Consider the following 27,808-nt stretch of genomic DNA (forward strand, 5'->3'; position numbering starts at 1 on the left):
ACCTCACATATTCACAGACTGCAGGAGAAATGCAATCATGCGTGCAGTGATACACAGCCATATATTCCGACATGCATGCACAGCCTCCCCCACATCCAGATTTTTTTTTCTGTTCCTCTCTTCCACAGCCAGACTTCTTGTACATATAGCCTCCCACAAGTTGTCCCTTCTGCTCACATGTACAACCTGAGTGCCGAACCAGATACGTGCAATGAGAGATGTAAACAAGAATCTTACAGTGATTCATATAGAGATCCAATTCTTCTAAATACAAATATGCATGCAAAATCATGCTAAAGTATTAGAAACAACAACCAAAAGTGCAGTCTTCTGGAGAGGGAGCATGTTCATATGTTTTAGAAAAATTCATCTCTTTAAACAGCCGCTAAAAATTGACCTCTTCACTTGCCTGAAAGCCAAGATATTGGACCACTCCAGTTGCACCTGTGATACTTGCCACAAACTTTTCTAAACCACCCCTCCCCGTGCTGTGTCATTCTGCCCCGTTAGTGCCCTCTGTAGCCTGGCCACAAGAAACTGACATCTGAGGTAACTTGACATAAACCCAATCTAATTGTTTGGTAAGCAGAAAGTACCAGAGTAGTACAAGAATGTGAGGAACCATGTTCAAGAAAGCAGATCCCACCCCATTTGCCAACACCTGGAGAGCAAACTCAGACCCACCCAGGGAAAACCATAGCACCTGTGAAACGCTGGAGGAGACAGACATGGAAAAACAGTGCCTCTCTATGTCAGGCACAGGGATGATTCAATGGTGAGGGGTGTGCTTGCCATTGAAATAACAAAATAATATTAATTTCTGACAAGAAGGAAGGGGCAGTGATGGCCAGGGAAGGTATCCCAGGACAGGTGTTATTATTCAGCAGGGACGACAACGCCCGTGCCATCCTACTGGTTGGTGATGTCCACTTTGGATAATGATGCTGGTACTGAGCAGGTGGCGTTCAAGCAATGATGGATGGACGAGCGAGCGGCGTCTAAGAAAAAGGGCAACATAAAGGCTGCGGTGCTTAAGCAGGCAGGGGGAGGCCGGGGGAGGGGGGGGAGGGTGGGGGAGCTGGAGAGAGGAGGAAAAACAGTGCCTGCATTGGGAATCCCACTCACCTCGTGCCCTAGAGGGGCAGCAGCTGCACTTGGCCAGGACTTTGCGGAACAAGTGGTGGCAAGCACAGCCTTGCTGGCTCCCACCTCTCATGGTGCCGCCCGGCTGTGCTGGGCTCCGTCACTCACTATGCCAGCCATCGAGCGAGGGGACAGTACTTCCCAGGCAGTGAAAGGGGGCTGGGGGGAGAGTTCTTGCCACCGCAGCCGTTTGCTCAGTGACAGAACAACAGGGCTGGGCTCCTCGCCCATGGGGAGGAGGAGCTTCTGCAGCTGCCCCCTTGCTTCTCTCCTCCCTCCCTCCCTTCCTCTCTTTCTCTTTCTGTCTCTCTCTCTCTCTCTTCATCCATCTCCAAAGCTTCCCGGAGCCAGACTCCCCCTCCCTCCCTCCTTCCTCACTCTTGCTGAGCCATTGCAGCCAGCTCTGCAGCAGCTGAGCCTGCAGCAGGCACAAGTGAGATCTCTTGGTGTTCCCACCACTGCGGAAGGCTACCCGTGAGGAAGGAGAAAGAAAAGAGAAAGAAAACAAACCTCGGTGGATGCAGCCGTCTGGGATTGGAAAGGCAAGGAAACAAGGAGGAGTACGTTAGAAGGCACGCATGTGCCTGTGTAAATGTGTGTGTGTGGACACACAAATAAAAAGGGTGAGTATACAGCATGTCCAAAGTGTATCAAGAAGAGGAATGAGTTGGCAGCTTCTCTTGTGCTGATGGCTGTGCATTATATAGTTCCCCATTCCCTCCCTCCCCCGCACCCCCGGCCACACAGGACAGCAGGAGTCCAGAAACAGGGAGTGGACGGGGATTTGTACAGTCCTTTTCATATCAACTTCCTATTGCAAAGGTAAAAGCCTCAGGACTCAACCCACATCTTTAAAACAAAAGACAGCTGAAAATGCCTACGCAGAAGGCAATACAGTACTTAGTTGGGTCAGTCATTCTCTCAGCACAACCTGCCTCTCATACTGATAGGAATTAAATTTGAGAAAGGAGTGCTAGGCTCCTTAGGTTCCTGGAGAAAAAGTAGGATCCACTGTAAATCTTAACAAGTAAACTAGAAATACATTTTCACCTAGGAAAAATTTATACACAAAACTCGTAATGCGTTAAGAACTGATATGATGCAGTGGTTAAGTTGTTGGACTGGGCTTGAGGAGACCAGGTTGAAGTCCATAATAAGCTCAACTGTTCAATTATTTCAGGGTTTATTGTTGAGATGATGACACAGCCATGCCCGTGCACACTTAGAGTTCCCAGAAAAGCTGTTATCAATATATTTGAAAAGCCGGACAGATGATAATCACAGGAAGGACACCATTCTTTTGCTATGTGCACTAAGAATAAGTTTGCTGCGCTTCGTGTTTTCCTCACAATGAAGTTTGCTTGGGGGATGAATGGTCAAATGAAGTCTAATTATCAAAGGTGTTAGACTTATCTGAGAAGGCCCAGGTTCAAATGCTCTATCAGCCATTTAATATTGTTGAGCCAATTGCAATACTTAATTCTTCCTTACAGATTTGTTATCAGATAAAATGGAGGTGAGTAGATGGGAACTATACAGACTGTTCAAAATGTCTTGGAAGAAAAATTAGGTGTAAGTAAAATATGCAAAAACAAGACAAAAATGCAGTTTGAATAAAGGAAATGTTGATTACACTGGCACCAACCCCGAGAGGTTACATTTATTGCCATATTTTAATGTTTTTCTCCCTTTCCTCATAACCACAATCTCATGCTTTTACATTCCTACTGCCTCACAAAAACAGCCAATCCTTTATCAGGAATATGCTTCACTACTATTGGAAGACTTCCACCTTCTAATGCTTCCCAGGCATGTTGTGACTACAACCCTCATCATCTCCAACTAGAATCTAAACAGTACAGTATATGCTTATCTTGCAGAACTAGAAAGAAACTCAAAATTGTCACCCAGGACCACAAAGTTCCTTGAGGCTATCCAGTATGCTACAGAATGATGATTATATTTTGGTACATCAACACATTGGGTTGATTTAATGATCAGCATTAAAAGCTAGTCATAAGATCAATTCTCTAGAGAAGTGCTTCCTATTTCTTTTTCTTTCATTACCCAAAACCATTTGTTGGCGGTCCTCAGTTTGATAAGTGGTCCCTTGCTTCAGCACCCATTGTAACTTCGAATGAACACTGAATAAATGGTCATAATTCGAGGTCTACCTCTGTTATAAAAATGATATCACTGAACGATATCTATATCATTTCAGCCAATTGCCATCGGTAATTTCAATGATGTTTGTCTTAATAGGAGGAATACTTTGGGAGATTTTTGAATATATTTTAGTATACAGGGCATTCTTTAAATCCATTTAAATGTTGTGATGGGTAATGGGTTTGTATGACTCTATCAGAAGAAAAACTTCTACCCAATTTTGGGAAATTTACCCAGGTTTGGGAAGCATTAGAGGTAAAAGCAAAGAAATAAAAAGGAAGTTGAGGAAAAATTTTCCCTTTGGTATGATGTTTTCCTACTTGTAGGATGTATTCGGCTGTTATATTGGGTAGCTTTTAAAAATAACATCATGCATTTCCTTCAGAGATTGTACAATCTCCTCTGTCTACCATTCCATTCTGCTGCAAATTATAGATTAGACTTTGTCAGCAACCTGTTCAACTGAGGAATGCGAATTTTTAAAATCTCAAATCAGATTTGAATCAGAGATTAGTTCTAGCACTTATTTTCAAAGTGCAAGTTCAAGTGTATAACATATGGAGCAATAATAATGGTAAAAGTGACCTGTACAAACTGTCATCATTTCTCAGATTCTTTTCAAAGATAAGGATTGAAGAGGACATTTAAGATTCTTTTTTTCTCAAGTCTGGCTTAAATCATACCAACCTTTTTTAATATTAAAGATGCAATCATCTTAATAGCATTATGTTTCCACTCTAAGACCATTGGTTTTATGGGCCATTTAAATTAGTCATTGCTTTTGATGAGGTGCTGAGAATAGTTTTATTACAGAATCTTGGTCAAGCTTGTTCATCCCAGTACTTCTCAAATACGTTAAATTATCATCTGTGTAACCCTGTACCAAAATGCCTATTGATCATGGGAGCTTTAGTGCCAAATTATTTGAAAGCTGCTACATGGAGAGAACTTAATCCTCCTGCCTTTCTCTCACAAACTACAATTTCAGAAGAATGTTTAAAAAATAGTTGTGTGGATATTACTCAAAATATCAGGGCAGGTGGAGGTGAGGGCAAGGCCTGGTATCCTATAGCCAGGATGCTGTTGGAAGAGGATGACATTTGTACGTTTGTATAGTGAAAGGAAGACAAAGAAAGATAGTATTAAAAAAAAGCACAAGAGAAGCAGAAGCTATGAATTTGGGACAAAAAATAACAGTATGCAGTGACGGGAAGGAAAGTAAATTGTCTCAGTAAGTCTGCAGAACATTGGTTGTGCTGCAAGAGCAAAGACAGAAGGTAGATGAGGAATTACAAATCAATTATCTGAATACATATTTCTTATGTTATCTTATTTAACCGTCATGCTCATTTTACCTACTATTTCTATCCCCATACAGTAATCACTCAAGGGAATAGAGGTGGCTGTTGTATCTTTAAATTGGTAGCTCTTCCACTTCACAATTGCTCTCCTGAGAGATTGGAAATAATGAGTTCATTAGAAAGCTCACAGTTGGAGAAACCTCTCCACATAGGTCACTGCAAGTTTATAGTTAATTGGCTAGCCACTTGGAGTGACTAGCCAGCTACTCGGCTTCTAGTAAGTCCTCACTGGAGCAGAACCAAGCATTCCCCTTGAGACCTGGCTGTACAGAGTGGCAGATCGCTAGTGCCAATTTCAGATGCAGTTCAGTAAGAATATACTGAAGCTGACTTTGGCAGTACTAGATTACAAGAAAAGTCTCACTACTCGTTTGAAGAGCCTGTTGGGCAAACCAAGAAAAGCAAGGGGCACTGGCAAGCAGATGGAACTGGCAAGGAGGAGTCTTACCTCCATTCAAAAGCCCATCAAGGCAGAGATGCCATCAGGTTCTGAAAGAAACATGCCGAACGACCCTGCCTGCTGCTGATGGAAGCTTTGCTGCAATCTATTAATTATTCTGGGAACTAATCAGCAGAGGCTCACCCTTTCTGCCCCTTTCTTCAATCTTCTTACCTCTGTTTTGAATTCCTCATTTATTCTGCTTATTGCCATGAACAGCTTACTCTTTTCTGACCTCTATGTCCCTCTTTTCTTTGCATTAGTTTAAAACAACTTCAGCCAGCTGTCAGTCATTCTAATTCTCTTACTTTTGTGTCTCCCCCGCACTTTAAACCCAGAGAACCCAATACTGGCTCCTATATTCTGAGGCTGCATCCTTGACTGTTAGCTGCCCATGAAAGGTCTTATTTCCTAATATTTGATTTCTTTTCTTTACAATTACATGACAGACAAGAAAAATAAAAATAATTTCTATATTGTTATTGCTTCCAGGTAGCATTACAATGTAGCCCCAAATGCTACTGGCCAAATGACATTATCTACCTATTCCATCTTTTCTTCCTTTCATAGTAATGTTAACTGTGTTCCATTCATTTGAATTAAATATTCATTTATATTAAATCAAATAAAGTGTTCTCTTGCCCAATTCAGCCTTGTTCTTGGCCTTGATTTTTACCTATTTGGGAGCAATTATGCCAAATGTGACTCTGGCACCCTCTTGATGAGTTAAACCAAATTGAGCACTGCCTCCCATCTGATCTCACCAGTTGTTAGTTTGCAATCCCTTAATTCCCAAACAGTTGTTGAAGATTATGGGAATTTCAGTTAACATATTTAGCAAATATTATGCAGGGGAAGGCAATTCCATCATAGGAGTCAACAGATCTATTACAGTATTTCAGACATGGGCTTTCCTCAGCCTAACCTAAAGTTGTTAGGAATTGAGTCTAGAATCTGATACTTGCAAAATACTCGCATTCAAAAATCATTCTAAAGAAAATGGCCTTGGGGAAAGGAACTGCATTTGAAAAATTGGGAAATTAGGCATTTAATACATGTAGCTCTCTTCATTCCATGATTTGCACTTCAGATTTCCTGTCACTGATTAGGTATGTGATAGTTTTATTTCCCAAAATGACAATCATCCAGTTCGGATTTTCTTCATTGCTTTGTACTCATAAAACAGACAAATTTCTAGAACATTTGACATACAAATATGACTTTTTTTTTAAGAATGCAAAAAAACCATTTGTAAGTCATATAAAAGAATTGGTTAGCTGTTAAAGGGCAGGAAGGGCAACATGGAACCATGGATACTAGCATGTCCTCTTCTCCCATATGTTAATTTAAAATAAATCATATCACAAGAGATTTGCTGATCACTACAATACTAGCAGCTGGCAGGCTCCAGCTGTTGACAGAACCATCCTGCTATTCTACCTTGTCTTCAGTCTTGCTATCTTCCCTCTCTTTGGATGGTCTCTGAAATACAGTATGTCTTTAATGTGGCTAGATCCGAGCAGACATCTAAAATAGACAAAGCAATCCAACACAAACATCTTTCCCAACCCATTTTTTAGAAACAATAAAGAAGAATGTTTATTGCTCAGTGACCATGCTAGTTATTTAATTTGGTTTTATCATACTGTTTCCTGTAGCACAAAGAGTAGTTCTTTTTAAATACAAAGGAATTGACCATAATCAGGAAAAAGATGTACAGAATGGCTAAGGCTGGGCTCATATTTTATTCAAAGTCTTTGATTGGTTTAAGTTTTGTGGTAGGGTGGATTCAAATATCACATTGAGCCATGTCTGCTCGACCATGGTTTATTGTAAAAAAAAAAAAAAAAAGTCACAATCAAGAAGATTCACACAACAAATTTCATCATTATTTTTCATGCTGGTTTAGCCATTGCAGTGTACTCTGGTTTTTGAGTTAGCATGATGCATTAATCCAACCAATTATGGCTTATTAAAAAATATACTTAAAACAAACGATCTCTTTGTAAGCTGCAAACCCAAATTAAGATTGTGCAATACCAGCAAAGCAAATAAGAGGAATTGGTAACATTGATAACATTGGCATGATGACGCCTCTCATAAGTATCCCATTTGAATGGTGTATAGGTCAAAAACTGAATACGCACAAAAGGTTAATAGCTAGTGGTATAGAAAGAATTTGTAGAAACACTGCCTGTCAGAAAAGACAAGATTTATTAAGGCATTACAATCATTGTCCAACTACTCCAGATCAGTGAGAAGTCTTAATTATTTATTTAGTTTCCAACGCTGTATGCCACTTATTTGATGGAGTTGCACAGCATAGGAATAATGTACTTAGAAAGGGAACTTACATCCCTGGGAAACATGGCAGTAGAGAAAGTATAGTCAATCAATCAATTATTCAAGTATGTTGGAGCATAACGAGACTAAAAGAAACGGCAAGGCAGTTTTCCTTATTGCACTAGATCTGGAGAGGCAACCTAACAATAAAGTAAATTGAAGGGCTCACCTTCTTCCGTGATCTGAACCCCTGGGATCTCTGAGGGTGCTACTGCATCTTGCTGGGATCCCATGTCAGGCTGCCCCCTGTTGTTTTCGTTGCTAGCCTGGGGTTGCATCTCAGCGCCCTGCTCTTGTGAGTACAGGTCTGGCAGCTGTAATGAAGCAGGAAAGTATGTTCAGGTTTTAGGTTAGGATTCAAACAGCCTGTTTGGTATGGAGCCTCAGTATCAGAAATAGATCACAAGCTGGCACATAGCAGTTAATAGATATATATTTTGACACGTGCAGTTAGTGTAGTTTGCAGATCATTTTTGTGAGCATCAAGGATGCCTGAACTACATCTCACAGACATATTGCAGTTTTCATACCATTTTTCTTATTGAAGTAGTTTGTTTCCCTTAAATTAAAAAATAAATAAATCTGAGAATGTGTTGTGGCTCTGAGGTTTGAGCCTGCATTGTTAGAGGACGAAGACTCGGACAATGGGGAAGAGGAGGATTTGGAAATGCCTTCCTCCCCAGTGCCTTCCTCTTCGGCAATGCCTTCCTCCCTGATTGTGCCTCAGGTGTCGGCAGATAACCGAGAGGGAAAACCTGAGGCTAATCAGGAAAAGGAGGAGCATATCAGTGTCTCTGACTGAGAATCAAGCAGAGGAATGCTGGCTTGATGCAAGGCAGCATCGCAGGCAAAAGTGTGAGCTGCAACACAGGAGGAAGGGACGAATCAGAGACTGAGCTGAGGGACTGACACACCCCACAGGGAATAAAAGTGGGTGTGTTTGCTCTGAGAGTTTCGTACGGGAGGTGTGACTTATTCAGAGGAGCTTCGGATTATTCTGTGTTGTGATAGCTTGTGTGATTTATATTCCTGCTTTCTTGTCGGACTTGGCAGACAGCGTGTGTGAGACTGCCAAGAACTTTATCGGCTCAAGGAATTAACTCTATAATTACTGGATTTGCTTGCTTGTTTGTATTCAGTTGGAATTTGGACTTCTCACCTCCTTTGTAAAGGTGAGACATAACAAGAATGTATGTACTGTATATCTATCTGTATATTCCGGCATGAAGTATTCATATGCAGTCATAGAAGGCAAGATATACTTCAACATAACAGCTAAAACGCAGAATGGAACCTCACTTCTTTTCTACCTGTTGTGGCAAACTTCAAAACTATGTCAATTCATCTTGAATGCCTACCTAGAAAAAGAGAAACTTACTTTTAAAAGAATGAGAAATAAAGAAACAAGAATTTCCAAGTCTTCAGGAGAATTTCCAAGTCTCCAAGTACAGAATTTCCAAGTCTCCAAGTGCAGGAGGATTTCTATTCTAATGTCTGGATCAGAGACAGACAATATATTTGACCCCCAAGGGATGCCTTAGTTTCCAAGTCAGAACTTCATGCCTCACCATTACCTCTCTTTCCTCTCACCAGACCCCATCAGTTTACGTATCATTAGTTTCCCACTGTGGAAATCCAATTACTGTATTTTACACATGTGAAAGTTGGAAGCATTCTCCCTCTCTCGTGGTTCAGAAGAGGATTGCTAAGGGAGAAAAAGAACAAGGATACTTCCCTGTTTCCCAGTATCTGCTTCCTAACTTCAGCTCTCCACTATTATTCTTATGCAAGAGAAGGGGAAGCCACGAACATTTTCTCCCTTTGCTCCCCAGTGAAGGAAACCAAGGTACTGTATTTCCAATGTTATTGGCTGCTTCTTTACAGACTTTACAGGGATTTTTTTGGGGGGGGGAGGGTGGGGGGAGGGAAACAATGCGCCTACTTCCTCTCTCCCCTCATTTAAACTAATCTCATATAGTACAGAGATTGGTCATCCAAGTGCCAACCTTGAAGCTGACCTGGCCAAAGCCATTTTGGAGCTACAGTGCTGCCACACTGGAGCGAGGTATAGGGAGGGGGGAATTAGAGATAGCTGGGGTTGTGTAGTCAAAATAAAATACTTTTCCCTGGGAACCAAGGACATTCTCACACCTGGCTGGAAGAAGGAGGAGCGATGTCACCAGACCTGTGGATGCTGCTATGATTTGGGCCATGTGACTGATTGTTTGGGTTTGAGGGGAAAACTTACTTTTTTTTTTTTTTTACAAAATTTTATTGAACAAAAAGATAAAACATTTAAAAACATTGAATGTGGTGTCTTAATATCTATTTCAGATAGTAATACATATTTACATCTTATATACATCAATGTCAACAATTCTTATATATTCGTAGTCGATCATCTTTACATCTTTATCTTATTTTAATTTAAATTTTACATCCTTTTTCCCAACCAGTGGTAAAACTTTTCCCATACTTTGTAATATTCAGATTCATCTTTATTTTTCAGTTCCAAGGTTAATCTGTCCATTTCTGCACATGTCCATGTCTTTTTAATTATCTCTATTTCATCTGGAATTTCCTTAAGTTTCCACTTTTGAGCATAAACTAGTCTTGCAACCGTAATCACATGTATTATTAGGTACATCATATCTTTATTATATTTCTCTATATGAATTCCAAGTAAGAAAAATTCTGGTTTCTATTCAAGTTTGATTCCACCCATTTCCTCTAATCAGCTCTGAATTTTATGCCAGAAATCCTGGGCTTTCCTACAAGCCCACCATATATGATAGTATGATCCATTTTCCTGGAAGCATTTCCAACAGATAGGAGATAAATTTGGGTACATTTTAGCTAATTTTGTTGGGGGGATATGCCATCTATTAAACATTTTCCATAAATTTTCTGTGTACGATGTGGCTAATGTTATTTTTTTATTTCTTTCCCATAGGATTTGCCAATTATCCAAATTAATAACATGTCCAATATCTTGGATAACTTTTACTTTTAATTAGATGAAAACCAAGGAGTCTTTATAGGGATGTGGTGGCTCAGTGGCTAAGATGCTGAGCTTGTCGATCAGAAAGGTCAGCAGTTCAGCGATTCGAATCCCTAGCACTGCGTAACAGATTGAGCTCCCATTACTTGTCCCAGCTTCTGCCAACCTAGCAGTTCGAAAGCATGTAAAAAATGCAAGTAGAAAAATAGGGACCACTTCGGTAGGAAGGTAACAGTGTTCCGTGCACCTTTGGCATTTAGTCATGCCGGCCACATGTCCATGGAGACGTCTTCAGACAGTGCTGGCTGTTTGGCTTTGAGCACCGTCCCCTAGAGCTGAAAATGACCAGCATGTATTTGCAACAGGAACCTTTACCTTTACATTAAGGGGCCTCTCAGAGTTGGTTTTCACCGGATATGTGCCAGTTTGATATTTCCAATAAAGCTATTATTTCAGGAATTCACCTGCCTTGGAGTTTTTGCTTGCAATGGATACATTACGTGGAACCCTGACATCAAATAGGTCACTAAACCTACAGAAGTGGTGCTGAGAGTTGTTCTGGATTACACAGTGCCTGGTCACAAACATAGGTGATCCAATTTCTATGATTAATATAAAAGAGCCCGATAGATAGAATTTTCACATAAAGGGGCACGGGATCTTCTTTCCCACTGAGTTGGGTACTTCAAAGAAGAGACTATTAACTCCACAGCAAAATGGAATCTCTTTGTTCTGAAGACATGTATCTCTTTAGAAAAAAAAATGAAATGAAATCCCTATGGAAAGATGACCTCTTCAAGCCCAAGCTTTTGCACTTTATGGAGGTATGTGTTTGATTGCTAGGAATTTCTGTAGGAAACAAAATGCAGAGTTAAATGGACTTGACATGGTAGACTAATCTGTAAACACCGATCTGAAACCTTTTTGCTATATAATGCTCTTCCTGGAGTTGGTAGAGTGAGGACAGAGCAAAGTATTGAGTAGACAGGAAGTGTGAGGATATTGGGGACATAGAAAGAAAAACAGTAATTTTTACAAGTAGATTTAAAAAGAGCAGAAACAAAGACAAGCCAATGTGCATGCTAATTCTGGCAGAAAATCAAACAAATAAGAAAAGAGCAAATTCTGGTTCCTGGGCGTATTCTTCCCATCTTACTACCTAAATTTCAACTCCTGTTTTCTTCATTGGTCTGACAGAGACCACCAGGAAGCCTGTAAATGGAATATAAATGTTTCTGTTTTGCTCTACAGCAAAAAGAAATAAGCAGTGGCTGACATACTGCTCCATATAAAGAGCTCCTATTTAACTACTATCATCAATAACTTTAATAGTTGAAGCCAGTGGCCACCATGTCCATATGGCACTGGATTCAGGAGTTGCATAGAAAGAATAAACATTTTATGTGAATCTACACTTTATGTGAATCTACACTTTAAGTTCACCAGATTTCATAAAATAACCACAGCTTATTTCTCGAGATCCAACACTCTTTCTTCCTTGAAATTGGGATGACCAGATGCTAGTAACAGAGCCTCTGTGGTACCACAATTTGATAAGTCCACAAGTGAAATTGAGATAATGGCTGTATTATCTGATATAAAAGTAGTACTATATGACAACTAGCCTGGCCTGAATACGCTCCAATTTTGTGAGGTTTTTCCACTGTGTTACTGATATAAAATTAAATAAAGGGCTAATGTTGTGTTGGTAGATCGGTCCCAAGAAGAGACGCGAGGCGAGTGATTTTTAAAAGCTCTTTATTAGTTAGGTAGATCTGCTTGCTTGGCTTGGATCGGCAGCGGCTTATATTGGTCTTGCACAGGGTGCTGCGGCCAATGGCAGCCGTTCGAATCTCCCGCGATCGGCTCGGCCAATCGCGGTTGCTTCGTAACGGCCAATCAGTGCCGCACACTCGACCAATCAGGTTGCTGTGCGTCTCAGCCAATCCGAACGCAGGTTTACAAGAATGCAAATACAGAACACCCCTCCCCTCTTGGTTCAGTCCTACGTAACGTAGTCCCGTAAGTAGGCGGGGCTCCATACTTGTCTACTGGACCTGCGCAGGTTAGTTGTTCCTTGGTCTCCGGCCGGTTCGGTCGGGTTCTGTGTTGCTCTCCGCCTCATCGATGGAACCGCCTGGAAGGGTGAGTCGGGCCTTTCGCCGCAGCTCCCTCCCGGTCTACCTGGGCTGGTTGAGCTGCTGGCTTCGTTGTTCCCGCCTGGTCTTTCTGGGCTGGTGGAACTGGCTTGGCTGTTCCTTCCAGGTGAGGCTTTGGGCTGGTCGTCTGTCTCTGGTGAGTATTGCTGGTTTCTTTCTTGTTGGGTTTGTTTGTTTTTGCGTTGCGGGGTTTTCTTCTCTTTCCTGGGTGCTGTTTGGGTTTCCCCTTCCCCCTCTGGTTTCCATGTCGGTTGTATTTCCCGCGTTGGTTCTTGATCTTAGCTGATCGATGTGTCTTTTCCATGCTCGTCCGTCGGTTGTTTGCAGCCGGTATGAGCTGTTACCTGGGTTATAGTTGCTGGTACCCAGAGTGGGTCCCCTGTGAAGTTCTTAGCGTATACTGTGTCGCCCGGTGCGAACGTTCGGTGCTTGCTGGATGAGTCGGGGGGGTTCTCGGGGTTGTATGTGGGGTGCAGCCTGTCTAGTGGGGACCTTAATTTCCTCCCCATTAATAGTTCTGCCGGGCTTTTGTTGGTTGTCGTGTTTGGAGTTATATGTTGTATAAATAGCATTTTATTAATCTTTTCTTGTATTTCCCCGGTTTCAATTTTTTGGATTGTTTTTTTTGGTAAATTGTACCATTCGTTCCGCCCTCCCATTCGCCGCCGGATGTGCTGGCGCTGTCAGCGCATGCTGTATTCCCCGTTCCGCTAGGAATTTTTCGAATGGTAGCGCAGTAAATTGGGGCCCGTTGTCAGATACAATTACATCTGGGAGGCCGTGGGTTGAGAATAGTTTGTTGAGTTCTCTGATAACGACCTCTGTGGTAGTCGTTCTCATGTTGCTTACCTCCAACCAATTGGAGTAAGCGTCTACCGTTATCACGAACATGGGTCCCTTTGTGGGCCCGGCGAAGTCTATGTGAATCCTGGACCATGGCCCTCTGGGGGTTTCCCATTCCAGGATTGGGGCGGCGGGAGGGCTTGGCCTGGATTCTTGCAAGATGCCACCCAGGCTTCGATTTCCTTGTCCATCCCTGGCCACCAAGTGTAAACTTCTAACGATGCCCGGGTGCCCTTCGTGTAACATGTCCAAGACCCTTTTCCGTAGTTTTTCTGGGATAACCACCCTGTCCCCCCAAAGTAAGCAACCTTTTTGTGTAAAGAGTTCTGTTTGCCAGCTTCGGAAAGTCCTGACTTGTTCATCGTCGTCTTTTTCCAGCCACCCTTTCTCCACCCAGTTTGAAACCCGCGCCAGACGTTTGTCTTTATTGGTTTCCCGGGCAATGTCTGACGCGGTTAGGGGGAGATTGGGTAATGTCTCTATGCTCAGGGTGGAAGTGGTGGGTGCTGGGTCAGCGTCCATGTCGGGTAATGGAGTGCGGCTCAAAGCATCTGCATGTGAGATTGTCTTACCCGGCCAATGGATGAGCCTGTAATTGTAGGCGGCAAGGAATTCGGACCACCTTGTCATTTTCGGGGATAGAATGTTCGGGGTGGCCCTGTCCCCCGCCAGAATCCCGAGCAGCGACTTGTGATCAGTGATGACGGTGAAGGTTCTGCCATAAAGGTACTCGTGGAACTTCTTTACGGCGGCGACGATTGCCAGGGCCTCCTTATCCAGCTGGCTGTAATTCCTTTCCGGTTTTGAGAGGGTTCTTGAGAAGAAGGCGATGGGCGCCTCTTTTCCGTCAGGGAGCATGTGGCTGAGGATAGCCCCGACGCCGAAGGGGGATGCGTCGCAAGTGACTGCTAGTGGTAGGGTCTCGCTGTATTGGATGAGAACAGCGTCCGATATGAGTAGGTCTTTAGTCCGGTTGAATGCGTTTTCCTCTCGCCTTCCCCAGTTCCAGGTGGCTGTCTTGTCCAACAGCCTATGCAATGGTTCCGCTGCGGTCGCCTTTTGGGGCAGGAAAACATTATAGAAATTAATCAGTCCCAGAAACGCCTGTAGTTCGGTTTTATTTCTCGGTCTGGGGGCTTCCTTGATGGCCCTGATTTTTTTTCCATTGGGTGGATCCCGTGCTGGTCTAGGAGGTACCCTAGGAATTCGACTCTCTCAGTGCAGAGCTGGCATTTCTCTTTCTTGACTTTTAACCCCGAGTCTTTGAATTTTTGAAGCACCTCCCTCAAACGGCTCTCCAATTGTTTTTGGTTGGCCGCTGACACCAGCACGTCGTCAAAATAGGGCACTACCCCCTCGATGCCTTGGAGCAGCCTCTCCATCAGGCTCTGGAAGACCCCCGGGGCTACGCTGACTCCGAATTGGAGCCTCTTGCAGCGGAAGGCTCCACGGTGGGTGACTATGGTTTGCGCCTCTGCGGTTTCCGCGTCGACCGGCAATTGTTGGTAGGCTTGCGCCAGGTCGAGTTTCGCGAAAACCTTGCCTCCCCCCAGTGAGTGCAGAAGGTGCTGTACTACTGGGACGGGATAGGCGCTCTGTTGCAGGGCGCGGTTGAGGGTGGCCTTGTAGTCACCACAAATTTTCACCGACCCATCTGGCTTTACCGGGGTGACTATGGGGGTCTCCCACCTGGCATGGTCTGTTGGCTCAAGTACCCCTTGCTCGATCAGCTTGTTTAACTGCTTGTCGATCTTAGGTTTGAGCGCGAAGGGTACTCACCGGGGTTTAAGGCGGATTGGGGCAATGTTAGGGTCTAGGTTGAAGGATATCGGGGGCCCTCGGTACTTGCCTAGGCTGCCGTCGAAGACCTCTTGGAAATCTCTTGCGAGCTGCTCCTCCCAGTCCGCCTCGGCTATGTGGTTGGTGCCCGTCACCTCTATTCCTAATGGTGCGAACCATTGTAGTCCCAAAAGGCTAGGGCGGTCCTTGTCCACGATGGTGAGGGGAAGTATTTCGGTGCGCCCCTTGAATGTAATTTTAAAGTGTCCAATTCCGACTACGGGGATGCGGTTCCCTTGGTAGTCCTTGAGGATGAGCTTCTGGCTTTCCAGTTCGTGTCTGTGGATGGTGGGCACCAGGCGCTTGATTTCCCACCAAGCGACCATGGAGAGGTAGGATCCGGAATCCACCTCCATTTTGCATGGTCGGTCTTCGATGCCCACCTCCACGTGTACCTTTCGGGCGTCCCAGTTTGAAGAGTGGCCGACAACAACCATTTGGTGGGTCTCTTCTCGTTGTCGAGCCTCATTGAGCCGCCTGTTTCTTCCTTCCCGGCTCCATCGGCTCTCGGCGTGCCGGTCTTTGTTTCTGGAGGGGGTGCCGTCTCGTCTCCGGGGGCTGCTGTCTCGACGCCGGGGACTCTGGTTCCGCTTGAACGGGCACACTCTGGCGATGTGACCCCGCTTGTCGCAGTGCCGGCAGATTGCGTCGAGGAACCGGCATTCCGCCTGTGGATGGTCACCCCCGCACCCGGCACACTGGAATCCCGACTTACGACCTCGTCGCTCGCGCCGGTCCCGTTTTGCCTGGAGCTGGTGGATGTCCTCCTCGTCGTCCTCGGTGTCGGTGAGGGAGTCGAGGTCGCCATGATGTGTGGTGGTGGTTGCTCGGCGACTGGCTTCAGCGTGCTTCTCGGGGGCTGGGGCTGCTTCGGTTGTTGCGGGCCGGTCCATTGTGCTTGCTTGCCGCATCCGGGCCGCCGATTTCCTGGTCGCCTCTGCTGCAGTTGCCTCGGCGAGGGCATCAGTGAGGATATGTCGCCCCTCACCATTAGTCGGCTTTGCAGGATGGGGTCTTTGAGTCCCTAGGGCGACACGGTCTCTCAGGACTTCATCCATGTTGGTGAACCCGCACATGCCCCGAGGTCTCGTAGATCGGCCACGAAGTCGCTCATACTCTCACCCTCCTTCTGATCCCTCCGGTAGAAGTCGTGCCGGCGGATGAGGGGTGGGCACAGCGGGCGCATAGTGGCTTCGCAACAGTGGCTCAAGGTCGGCCCAGTCCATCGCTTTCACATCGAGGGCTTGGCGGGGCTTTCGCCATCTTAAACACTGCGGGCCCGCAGTGAGTCAGGAACTCGGCTCTTTTTTTTCTGTCCATTTGCGTCCTTTAGGTTGCTGCTTTCTAGAAACATGAGGAATCTATCGATGTAAGATTCCCAGTCCTCTGCAGCCTGGTTGAAAGGTGCGGGTGGCGCGGTGCTGCTGGCCATGATGCCGGTCGCCGGGCCGCGGTGCCACGATGCAGGGTGGGTCTTTGTTCAGAATCCCACCTTCGTCGCCAGTGTTGTGTTGGTAGATCGGTCCCAAGAAGAGACGCGAGGCAAGTGACTTTTAAAAGCTCTTTATTAGTTAGGTAGATCTGCTTGCTTGGCTTGGATCGGCAGCAGCTTATATTGGTCTCGCACAGGGTGCTGCGGCCAATGGCAGCCGTTTGAATCTCCCGCGATCAGCTCGGCCAATTGCGGTTGCTTCGTAACGGCCAATCCGTGCCGCACACTCGACCAATCAGGTTGCTGTGCGTCTCAGCCAATCCGAACGCAGGTTTACAAGAATGCAAATACAGAACAGCTAAGATATACCCTTGTTTAACACTCTTAGAAGTAGACATTGCAGCAATAATACTACATCAAGCTACATCTGCTCGGTTCCCTCCACACCTCCTAAAATTAGCAAAGCTCCAGCCTTTTTTGTATAGTCATCCTTCTTCTTATAACATGGATCCAAGCCCAGATCCAGAATGATTAAGCACAGAAGTTGGGCACTGTAAGAATGATGGCCCACTATAGAACCAACTATTCAGCAACTAATCTCTCTTGGGTTGCCATGCATAAACAAGCCATGATAGAGGAAAATATCTGTAGTTCAGGGTTGAAACGAGGAATTCTTGGTGACCTCTGAGCTTGGTTATTTTCACTCCACTCCCCGCCAGTACTGATGATGTTACCTAGTCTGGGTAATGAAATGTCTGCAAGAAAATAACCAAGCTCAGAGAGCATCAAGGACCCCTCATAAACAAGTCGGTGCAAAAACTCTCAAGCCAGTAGAGAACCATACCCACTGCTCAATATGACATGTACGTCATACAACCAAAATGGACCGATCTGGGTGGTAGATTACAGTACACAAACAAGGAAGCAAACACTAACTTGCCTACATCAGACTTGCAAATAGCTATAGACACAGTTACTTGCAGCAAAGTAAAAAAAAAAAAATCCCACCAGGTGACCATGTAATGAAAAACTAGCTATTTTTTCCCTTATTGGCTAGCAAAATGCTACAGGTTTACTAACGTAAGTTTATTCCGTAAAAATCCATTCAGAGTGGAAGTCATGTTATTCTGCTTCTTGCTAAGGGGATAAAACTTGAGCTTTCCTGAGATCACAAGTCTACTTTTCCTGATACTACACCAGGGAAAACAGATTAGTATGGATTTCTGTGAGATTGTAATATTTATAAACTTTTGAAAGGCGAAGTTAGCTTAAGAAGATCTTTGAATTGTTATTTTACAGGCTGAGAATACAATTGACAGGATTCACAAACATCTGATTTGTCCACTCCTGCAGGTCACTCATTGATGGTAAAATGGAGCTCCTACCCCTCCTCCTCTCACTCCCTAATTTTCTGGGCTGGGCAAAGTTAATGAATGAGAGGGGGGGGGGAATCTTCTTTCATTAACCATGGGGTTGGGAGAGGGCAGCCCTAAAACGCCATGGAACTGAAAGACCCCTGGTTATCCTTGGCTTTCAACCGACCAAAGCTGCAGAGAGCTGCCTGCCTTTTCTGCTGTTTGTTCATGTTACTAATGCCTCTCAGAAAGGGGCAGCCCTTTTTAAACGGAGCAGACATTTTGCTTAAATTACAAGCATTTAGAAATCAAGACGCTTGTTTTTATTTACCAATTATGAAAAAAAAAGTTTGTACAACAACAACAACCCAATTCCTTAAGAAACAGGAATGCCACAATATCCTCATGCAGTTTTTGAATAACTGTGGCTACATAGCTTCGGCAAAACTCCAAACAACTCTATAACTTTTTTTAAAAAAGCTTAAAAGAAACCATTCCACCAAATAACCCCAAAAGATACCATATAATGCTGTCTTACCAGCCTTGTCCACATTTACTGGAGTTCTGCTAAGACAGGAGCATTCCAAAGATGATAAAAACCCAATCTTTACTTTTCCATTAGAGCTGTGCCCGACCCGCCCTTTAGCACTGCTCAGCAACCCACACAAGCTCATTTTTCTGTCCTGGACTAGGGATATCAGCCCTGTAGGTGGGGGACAAGCACAGACTCACCCCGATGAAAAGATTGAAAGAGGAATTCCTCCTAGGTCCATCGCCAAATCCCCGTTTTCAGAACAATAACTTTGAAGCTGTGTTTGGGGATGATGAGAAAACTTCACCCCTCCACACACACAGTTTAAAAACCTCAGCCTAGCCTTAATGAAGAAAATTGCACAATTGGACAGAAGATATTCTTAATCATCTTACCTTCGGACCTTCAGGGCTGGAAAAGTCTGAAGGATAAGGATGACCCTAATCTGGCGTGATTTACTTCTTCTGACCTCCCACATTAATTTCACAAAACTAAAACTCTGTCTGTAATGGCTAGCACTCTGTCAAATACCCACAGCCCTCGTGGTCACAGACAACAACATGGAAATGTACTGACTGGCAGTTCAAAGTCCATCAGAAGTCTAGAATCTTACAGACAGAGATACTGAGTTCTCTCAGTATCTCTGTAGATGTCAAGAGTTATCTTCTTTACTGGGGAATTATCAATCCTCCATCTCAGTATTACAATTAATACCTCACGAACATCTCCCACCCCCCACTTAAATCCCCTGTTTTCTTGGACAATGCCTTCTCTCCAAGCAGATAAAACATAACTGAGCCAAAGGTGCTCCTCATAAACCTTCAGTCTCCCCTAATTATCCCCACTGTGCTTAAATGTTACATGCAAGAGACTGCCTCTTTTCTTTCAAAAGTTTTCCTCCTCCCACTGCCTAGTTCCCTCAAATCTTACCCAGGGTTGGCTGGGTAGGGCCAGCGATGTTAGAATATCCCCCATGGCTCCTAGCATTTGGTCAGTGCGTCCCCCTGTCTGCTGTGGAGCCTTCATAATGCGGAGGATCCTGCTCACCTTCTCCCACTATACTCGGCTTCAAAGCTGGAAGCATCTGGAGGACTGGGAGGAGACTGGGCACCCTGCCTCTGTGAATGTGTGTGCGTGTCTATGTCCGTGTCTGTGTTGGGTGCTGGAACAGTCAAGTAAAAACCATTTCCAAGTCAGCCAGCTCCAGCTACCATAACTTCCCTGCTACAAGCTGCTGCCTCTTTAGCCGCACCCCTGTGTGTCTGGATCCTAAACCCTTTATCTCTTAAAAAATCATCTCCATTTACAGGCATTCAGAGATAGTCATGGATTAGGGACAAAGGGGACACTGCAGACAAAGTTGAGCATGTCTCCATGCCTGGGAGTTGAATTCTATATCAAAGGAAAATGGCAGCAGCATGATTTAAAGGGGACATCAGCAGAGACAAATCCACTAGCCCTGGCAAATCTCAGGGTTCAGAAGCATTAAATTTGAAAGTAGTTTAAACAGACTGTGAACATGCAGGAGTAAGTGAAAGAACTAGTGGAAAATCAAGCATTTAATTATGATACTATGACACAGAGATAAACATCTACAGTATTCATTCAGTGAGCAGTATAGTTAATCCTGCAGCTGAACAGTTCTGCCATTGAGCAGAAAAGATAATATGTTAAAGATAGTCAGTCACTAGAGGGCACCACATAGTCTGCCTCAGTTGTTCTTCCATGACTTCCCATTCACAAGTCAAGTATACAACTCAGATGGTCTTTTAATTCTTTCCAAACCTAAGAAAACCTAGCCATTTCCTAATCAATACTGGCTGCTCTCTGCCAAGGGGAGGCATCGTGCTTGGGTTGATTTGGAATTTTCACCGACAAAATGGCTTTTGTGATGGAGATTGCCAGTTCACAAAATGGCTGCCACGGTAGACACTGCCAATTATAATGCCCGCTTGCCAGAAAGTAAACTCATGAGGTGCACTCATTCCCCAGCTATACTCTTCACCACTTCAACTTAATTTTGTCTTCCCCTCCCACACACCCCCTATCTTGAAAGTATAGAGGCACTTCCAAGATAAGTTGCAGCCATGTAGCATTTTTATTTGCTAAGAATACATAGTAGGGTTTACATGGAACCCTGAGAGATTCTTATGAATAAAAATACTAGTGTTTTGCTTAATAACAGGAATACTTCCCGTTAGTTTTTACTCTTTTTATGTTTCAAAAAAAAATATTAGGCAAGGTAGGAAGTCTGGCAAGAGCCAAAAGAGGTGTTGCCAGGCAAGTTGTTAGCCAAGCAAGTTGTTACTGACCCCAGAGGTTGTATTCAGCAGGTTCTGACCAGTTCTGGAGAACCGATAGCGGAAATTTTGAGTAGTTCGGAGAACTGGCAAATACCACCCCAACTGGAGATTTTACAGTATCCTTCCCCTGCCACACCCACCAAGCCACGCCCATAGAACCAGTAGTAAAAAAAATTGAATCCCACCACTGGCTGACCCCTATTTTTCACAAACACAACTAGTTGATGGGATCTACTTGATAGCTGCCTAGTAACCAGCAAATGCTTCTAGAACAGGCCAATGGAAAACTTTTGAAGTGATCTCCAAATTCAGGGAATAGAAAGTCCACCTATGTGGAACAAACTCAGAGGAATGGCGAATCCCTCACACTTCTGTTTTATCCCATGAGTGTTCATTTCCATCTGCTGCGTTATCTGAATAGAAAAGGCTAAGATTAGGTGAACTAGATCAACTCACTTCTTTGAATCTACCAAGTGATCGTTTTCATGCTTTCTTGTAAATAAATTTTCTGATACCAACAAGGTTTATTTCTAAGAAAGTATGCCTACATTTCAACTATAAAAATCAATACTTATAACAATTATCAAGCCACTATCTCAGTTATCATGAGAAATCATGTATATTACCTACTATGATCAGCAGTGGCCTTTTCCTCATGATAGGATTATCTCTTGTGGTCTGTTTGCATTTACTTGAATGCTTCTTGAATGCATGTTTGCTTCTGCCTCAATGGGAAATCTCATTTATACAAATTATCAACACCAAAAGAAATTTCTCCAAGTGCCTTCCAAGATTGGGTTGGTCATATTTCTAGGAGGAAATTCTAACACATCTAGAAGGCTATTAATTGTAAGCAGTTGATTTAAAAGAATATGTAACGCCAACAAACTCCTCGTTTCTCTCACAAGTCTCTTGCAATTACGGTACAATAATCTCTCCAGCTAGTTTCCTCTTCTGCCCTCTATATATAGTCTTGTAAATACGGGAACAGGGTCACCCTCACCCTCATGTTCATTTCCTGCAGTTTTTCATTCCCACTTTCCAGAGAGAGAGACACACACACACAAAAACATTTTTGGAGCCAAAAGCCTTGAGCTCAAGCCATGAGGGAAGGAAAAAGGGGTGGAGAGATCAGTGCTCTGGCTTCTCCGCCACGCAACCGCAGCTTCCTCATCATGCAAGGCTTTTGCAGAGTTTCTCCCCCCATTGAGAGCTTCTGGCCCCCAAAGTTAATACTTGTGCTAAATGCACAAAGTCTCCTCTGTCTTCTAGCATCACTATTGCAGCCCCATCTCTTGCCCTCCAAGTATTTGCTGCTGGAGCCTGAAAAAATAATTATAATTATTTTAAAAACGATTATGCTGACAATGGTAACCTCCTGGATTAATCCTCCTGCAGAATTGATTCACATTGACTTGAGGCTGCTAACCTCCTGGTCTGGATTTGCACTCTATGCTAAATTCTGGATCCCCACTTTTGCATGGCTATATAATACCTCAATGGCAATCCAATTAGTCAAGAGAAAAGCGGTTTGGTTTCTAATTAGTTACCCAAAAGCAAGGCACAAAGCATTTCCACCAATTTTGGTGGAGTTTTCTTTCAACCACTAAATCAAACTCAGGGAAAAGACATGAAAGAAGGGTATAGGGGAAGGTAGCTGAGCCACAAAGACAACTTTTTCTCTGACATGCCCCATGACGTTGCCTTCATCTTGTTTCCAACAAAAAATGAAGATTTTGGCCACAGCAACCCAATCCCCCTCTCCATCTCTTTTAAGTGCAGCATGTCACTTGTTCCAAGAAGCAGAGTTTCAACCATATGGCAATCACATGAGGACCCAGACTGTTAGGGGCAATACGCTGACTCTGTAAATCGCTTAGAGAGGGCTGTAAAGCACTGTGAAGCAATATATAAGTCTAAGTGCTATTGCTATTTTGGCCATCTTCACCCTCCACTGGATGGCCCTGACCTAGCCCATAAGTGAAGTAGTATTTCCTATCCATTCAAGGGCAGCTTTAAGGCGTATGAAATTCCTTAACTTCTGTTTCCCCATTACCTTAGAGAAAGCCCATGTTTTGCTAGAAACTGGAAGAGAAGTGATAAATGGAAACCAAGGATTGGCAACAGGGATAGCCAATTTCACATCCTGGTATAATTTTCTGCCGTTTCAAGCACCAGGGGAAAACAGTAGTGAGGAAAGGCCATTTGGTCATCACACATGAGGTAATGAATCAACCTAAATGCCAGGGTGTACATAATTCTGAATCATACATTTATATATATATATATCCAGCACATAGTGTAATAACACTAGCAGGGTCACTGAACTCTGTGAACCAGAACCATATTTTAGACATATCCAGTACAAGGCAAGGGAGTGAGGTAAGACAAGCCTAATTAGAGTGGAGACACTGGAACACTTGAGTCAGAGACTCTGTATTTTATGGAGGATGTGGCAGAAAGAAACAGCTGGAAGGTCTATAGACTTGAAGAGCCTGCTCCAAATAGCCATCCTCCAAATGCCTTGAACCCCAATTTCCATTCTCCCTGGCAAGATTTATGGGCATTGTGGTCCAAAGCTGCAGATTGGCAGAACTGGTCCAGATTCTGATTGGGTGGTTTTTCAGTGTCTGGATGAGGATTTGGCCTCTACTTGCTGAGGCACTGGGAACTGAAAAGCAAAAAAGATGGGATAGAAAGATGGGGCTTTACATACCAAAAAGAAAGGGAAGAGACTGTGCATTCAGCACAAGGGGCCACTTTGGGGCCCAGCATGAGATTGAAAGTCGGAACTGACTCTTTTTTTGGTTACTACTTCTGGCTTAATGTGAGCCTACTACTGTGTGGTGGTTCTAAAACTGATTCCAGTATCAAAACTCACCCCATATGAAGGTACAAATGTGAAAATACTTCTGAACATATGGCACAACCTCCTCTTTCATCCTGGAGTAAACAAAAACACTTCCATCACCATAACCTTTCAGTTTTGTAAATCAACCACAGTCCTCTGGGAAAGAAGTACACAGTGATAGTTTCATATTCTCTGGTAAATGATCCCTCTCTTTAGATGTATATTGCTTTGCCTACTTTAAAACAACTTTCAAATTGTATGAAGACACTTTTGCCTTTCATTCACTTTCTTAAGTAGGACCACCTCCAAGTTTAATGGAACCAGTGAAAGAAAACAAAACAGCCCTTAAGTGCCATTGAGAAAATCCCTGGGCTTCCAAATTTTGCATGGGCCTGCATTACCTTTTACAATGGCAACCTGTGTGAACATCTACAAGGATCCTGCTTCCTGAGGAAGGAATCGTTTGAAATTTTCCAGAGCTGAGACATTGGCAGAAATTCACGTAATGGCAGCATTCCAGCTGTAGGTACATTAAGAAAAGCAGTGAGGAGGTTGCCTTGCAGAAGGAACAGAGTGCCTCTCTACCCAATATCAGGTTTCAGGTAGGGATTGGTAAAACAAGATTTCTGTCTCTCTGCAAGAGCCAGGCAAATGTATATATGGGATACATCAGAGAAATATGCTGAGTGGGCTGGGATACCTAAAATATTCTAAAGCTGCTTTCCTGCTCCCCAAGAGAGTTTCTCTCCAAGAAACTTATAAACCATATATTCAGCATCTTTTACAACAAGCAAAAATTAATCATCAATGTGATCTCTACCGGAACTTCAACATCAAGAGTTTGCCAGGATAAAACAGCAACTTATATTATGGAACTCACCTCTTTGAAGAAAACAGTCGACTTCAACCAACACCCATTCACAAAAATGACATAACCCTAACCCCATCCTGGATTGTGAATCCATCCAGCCACACACTCAAACTAAGCTAAAGAGTCTGTTCTGGCTTGAGGATTATCCTTTTGCCCCACTAAACTCACACAAAATATACAATTCTGTGGGGACCTTGATTTTCTTTCTTTTTTTCTTTTTGCTGCTTAAGGCTTCAGAAATAGTTTCAAATCAAGAAACAAATCACAGAAACTCAGCCATTGTTAACCCAACGCATCCTGGAACAACATACTGATACAGATCACACCAAATCTTCAAAACATTAAAATAAATTAAAAGCCAACATGTATATACCCCCAGATGCAACATTAAGTGGTTACATTGAATGCTTTGGCCAGCAAGTTAAAACCACAGTTATCAGTAGGTTTAGAAATCTCCCAGGATCAGGAGTTCAACACAAATGCTGGAAACTAAATCTGGAATCTTCTGCAAATTAGGGAGGGGACATAGTTTTAAGCTTACAAGGAAGGGAAAGAAAAGATGTACCAACACTTAGCTAAATTTAGATGTTTCCTGAAAAAAAAGTTGTTATCCACCCTGGCAGATAAGAATCCATGATTGTGCAATGCCAGTCCTTATGTTTTATTGTTAGATTTTAATGTTTTCATATTAATTGTATTTTTAATTCTGTACATTACACTGCATAACAGGCATTATATGTTTAATTAATTAACCCTAATGTTACTTTTTCCTTTAAGTGCAATGGCAGGATTATCTATTTCTGAATCCCTAAATCTTCTAAACTGAAAATTATTAATAGCCTGCTCATCCCATTTTTACCTAATTTTTAACAGGAATCCATCATTTTTGCCTCCTTTTAAATTCCAATTTTTAAAAATTTTAATTCTGATATGCTGTGTTTTTTTTAATTTAAACTGTATTGTGCACCACCCAGAGTTCCTCTGAGGAAGATGGGTGGTTCAAAAATGTGATAAATAAACAAATACATTTGCTATGATTACTGTCATAAACACATTATTTACCTTTATCCTAGAGTCTGGAAGCTCTGGGGATCTGGATGGGGAAGATCAGGCTTCAGAACAAAGATTCCAGAACTGGAGTTATTTCGCCCTTGAAACTGGGTGAAGTTGCACTGCCTTGGTTCGTTTCTGTGCACAATCTGGGAGTTGTCCAAGACTGATAGCTCCTTCTTGAAGTGGCTATGGTTAGTTGTGGCTCAGGAAAACATCCCAAAGCTCTGTTTTATGTGCTAGTTGTACCTATTCGCCATACCTACCTCCTGATTGGATTATTGCAACATTGTCTATATGGTACTATCCTGAAGACCATTCAGAAGCTTCAGCTAGTGCAGAATGAGGTGACATGGATAATTACAGTTATCCTTTATTATGCTCACAAGTTGCACTGGATCTCAATAAGCTTCCAGATCCCAATTCAAACCCTGTGTGACATAAGACCACCTGCTTCCAAAACCACCTGCTTCCAAAAATATCTGCCCAATAGGAGCTTCTTTGTGGTGGCCTCACACACATTTTAGAATGATTTCCCCCAGATATACAGTTGTCCCCACTTCTGCAGGCCTTTATTTGGTCTTTGGGATCAAGCTAATCTGTAAAAGTTTTTAACTGTCATTTTATTAACATATTTTATATTGTATTTTTGATCCTTTTATATGTTGCAAGTATCAGTTTTGAGTCTGGGCAACCCTATAAATAGCAATAGCACTTATAAAAAGGGTTATTATCATTATTACATTTACTTGTGAGATTTATATTCTGCCTTTGTTCAGGAACTCAGGATGCTGTTTGTAGTGCTCCCTGCTCCTTTTTCAGTACAACATATGTTGAATATAGGTTAGGATAAAGCAGGGACTGGCTTGAAGAAACTCAGAGAGCTTCTTTGGTTCAGGCAGTACTAAAACCAAGATCTTGATGACCTATATCCAACATCTTCATCATTGCACTTGTCTCTCAGTTTCAAAATACCTTTTCAATGCGTTTACTGAAACTTGTATTATCCTGAATTTCAGTTGAAAGAACAAAGCTAAAATCTGATGAATTGCCCCAAACACAACAGAAGAGAACACTATGTAGTAATGCCACAATTTTCACGCCCAACAGAAAAGGCAACACTCTGCAATACACACTACACAAACCAGCTGGGCAGCATTTTCTTCTTTTTAAAGGCATTGTTGATATCCCTACAGAGGCAAAACACTCTCCCGTTGGAACCAGTTTAATTGCATGAAATCTGGAGTGACAAAAACTGCATTCTGTACCCCCATTTTTTTTTAAAAAATGTTCATACTGCCCAGCTCAGCTGTGGAGGGAAGAAGACAGTTCAAAACACGTTCCAGAGAGAGAGAGAGAGAGAGAGAGAAATGTTCCCCTCTCCACTTGAATTCAATCCTGGCCGCTCAAAACAGACAAAATCTGCGGGCTTATTCCGCTTCCAAATGTACTCAAGATGGTTGGCGGGCAGAAGCCAAGCCAGATAGATATATATATCTTTCTATTGCAGCACTTGAAATGTTGGACTTGGGACCAGGTTACGAAATACGTTCCAAAAAGGAAGAAAGCAGAAAACGACTGTCGGCTGAAATTAAAGCCAGGCCCGCCCGCTCTCGGCCTTCATCCCGCTTCTCTCACAAAATGTTCCCGAGCTTTGGAAAAAGTCGCCGCGTCTTGTCCAATCGCAGCGCGAGTTTGGGTCAGGCCGGGATTTGGCGCGAGCCGCATCTTTGCAGCTGTCCTTGCAATTGGGCTTCGAGGAGACTTCTAATAAGATATTTATTATTTTCTCTCTTCTTCGCCGCCGCCACCACAGCCTTGTTCTGTCTACTGTGGAGAAAGGGGGGGCTATTCCCCCCCCCAATCCCTTTGTTGTTCGCCCCTCATAATCATCAAGTCACCCGTCGTTCCCCCACCCCATCCGCGGGCAATTTGATCTAAGGCACCAGGCGCCGGCAATAAAGGCGATCCCGCTTGCAAGGAAGGATGGAGGAGGGACAGTCTGGAAAGAGAAATACGATCTCTGCGGCCGGGAACTTATCCAGGCCAGCTCCACCGCCGGAGTTTAAGAAGCGTCTGCAAACAGGACCGGGCTGCTGCATTTGCTGAGTTCAGGGCGT

The 27,808-nt window shown here is 43.4% G+C and overlaps 1 protein-coding gene across 6 annotated transcripts in view; it reads right to left on the bottom strand.

The window, feature by feature from the left end:
* Positions 1–27,808, bottom strand: part of ARHGEF25 (Rho guanine nucleotide exchange factor 25) — an 89,021-nt gene that overhangs the window by 52,443 nt on the left and 8,770 nt on the right. For 2 of the 6 annotated variants that reach the window (XM_026673928.2, XM_087956462.1), the window contains exons 1-2: positions 19,544–19,735; positions 7,622–7,766 (exon numbers count right to left, since the gene is read on the bottom strand). In XM_026673928.2, coding sequence (XP_026529713.2) covers positions 7,622–7,766; positions 19,544–19,639 — 241 coding nt within the window. In that variant the 5' untranslated portion in view covers positions 19,640–19,735. Of the gene's footprint in view, positions 1–1,125; positions 1,385–7,621; positions 7,767–19,543; positions 19,765–27,808 lie in introns of those variants that run through there. The other 4 variants (XM_087956463.1, XM_087956464.1, XM_026673930.2 and 1 more) reach the window with 4 other exon arrangements.

This window comes from Notechis scutatus, chromosome 2 (genome assembly GCF_049901735.1).
Source record: "Notechis scutatus isolate UNSWTSFEM ecotype Mainland chromosome 2, rNotScu1.2, whole genome shotgun sequence".
Lineage (NCBI taxonomy): Eukaryota > Metazoa > Chordata > Lepidosauria > Squamata > Elapidae > Notechis > Notechis scutatus.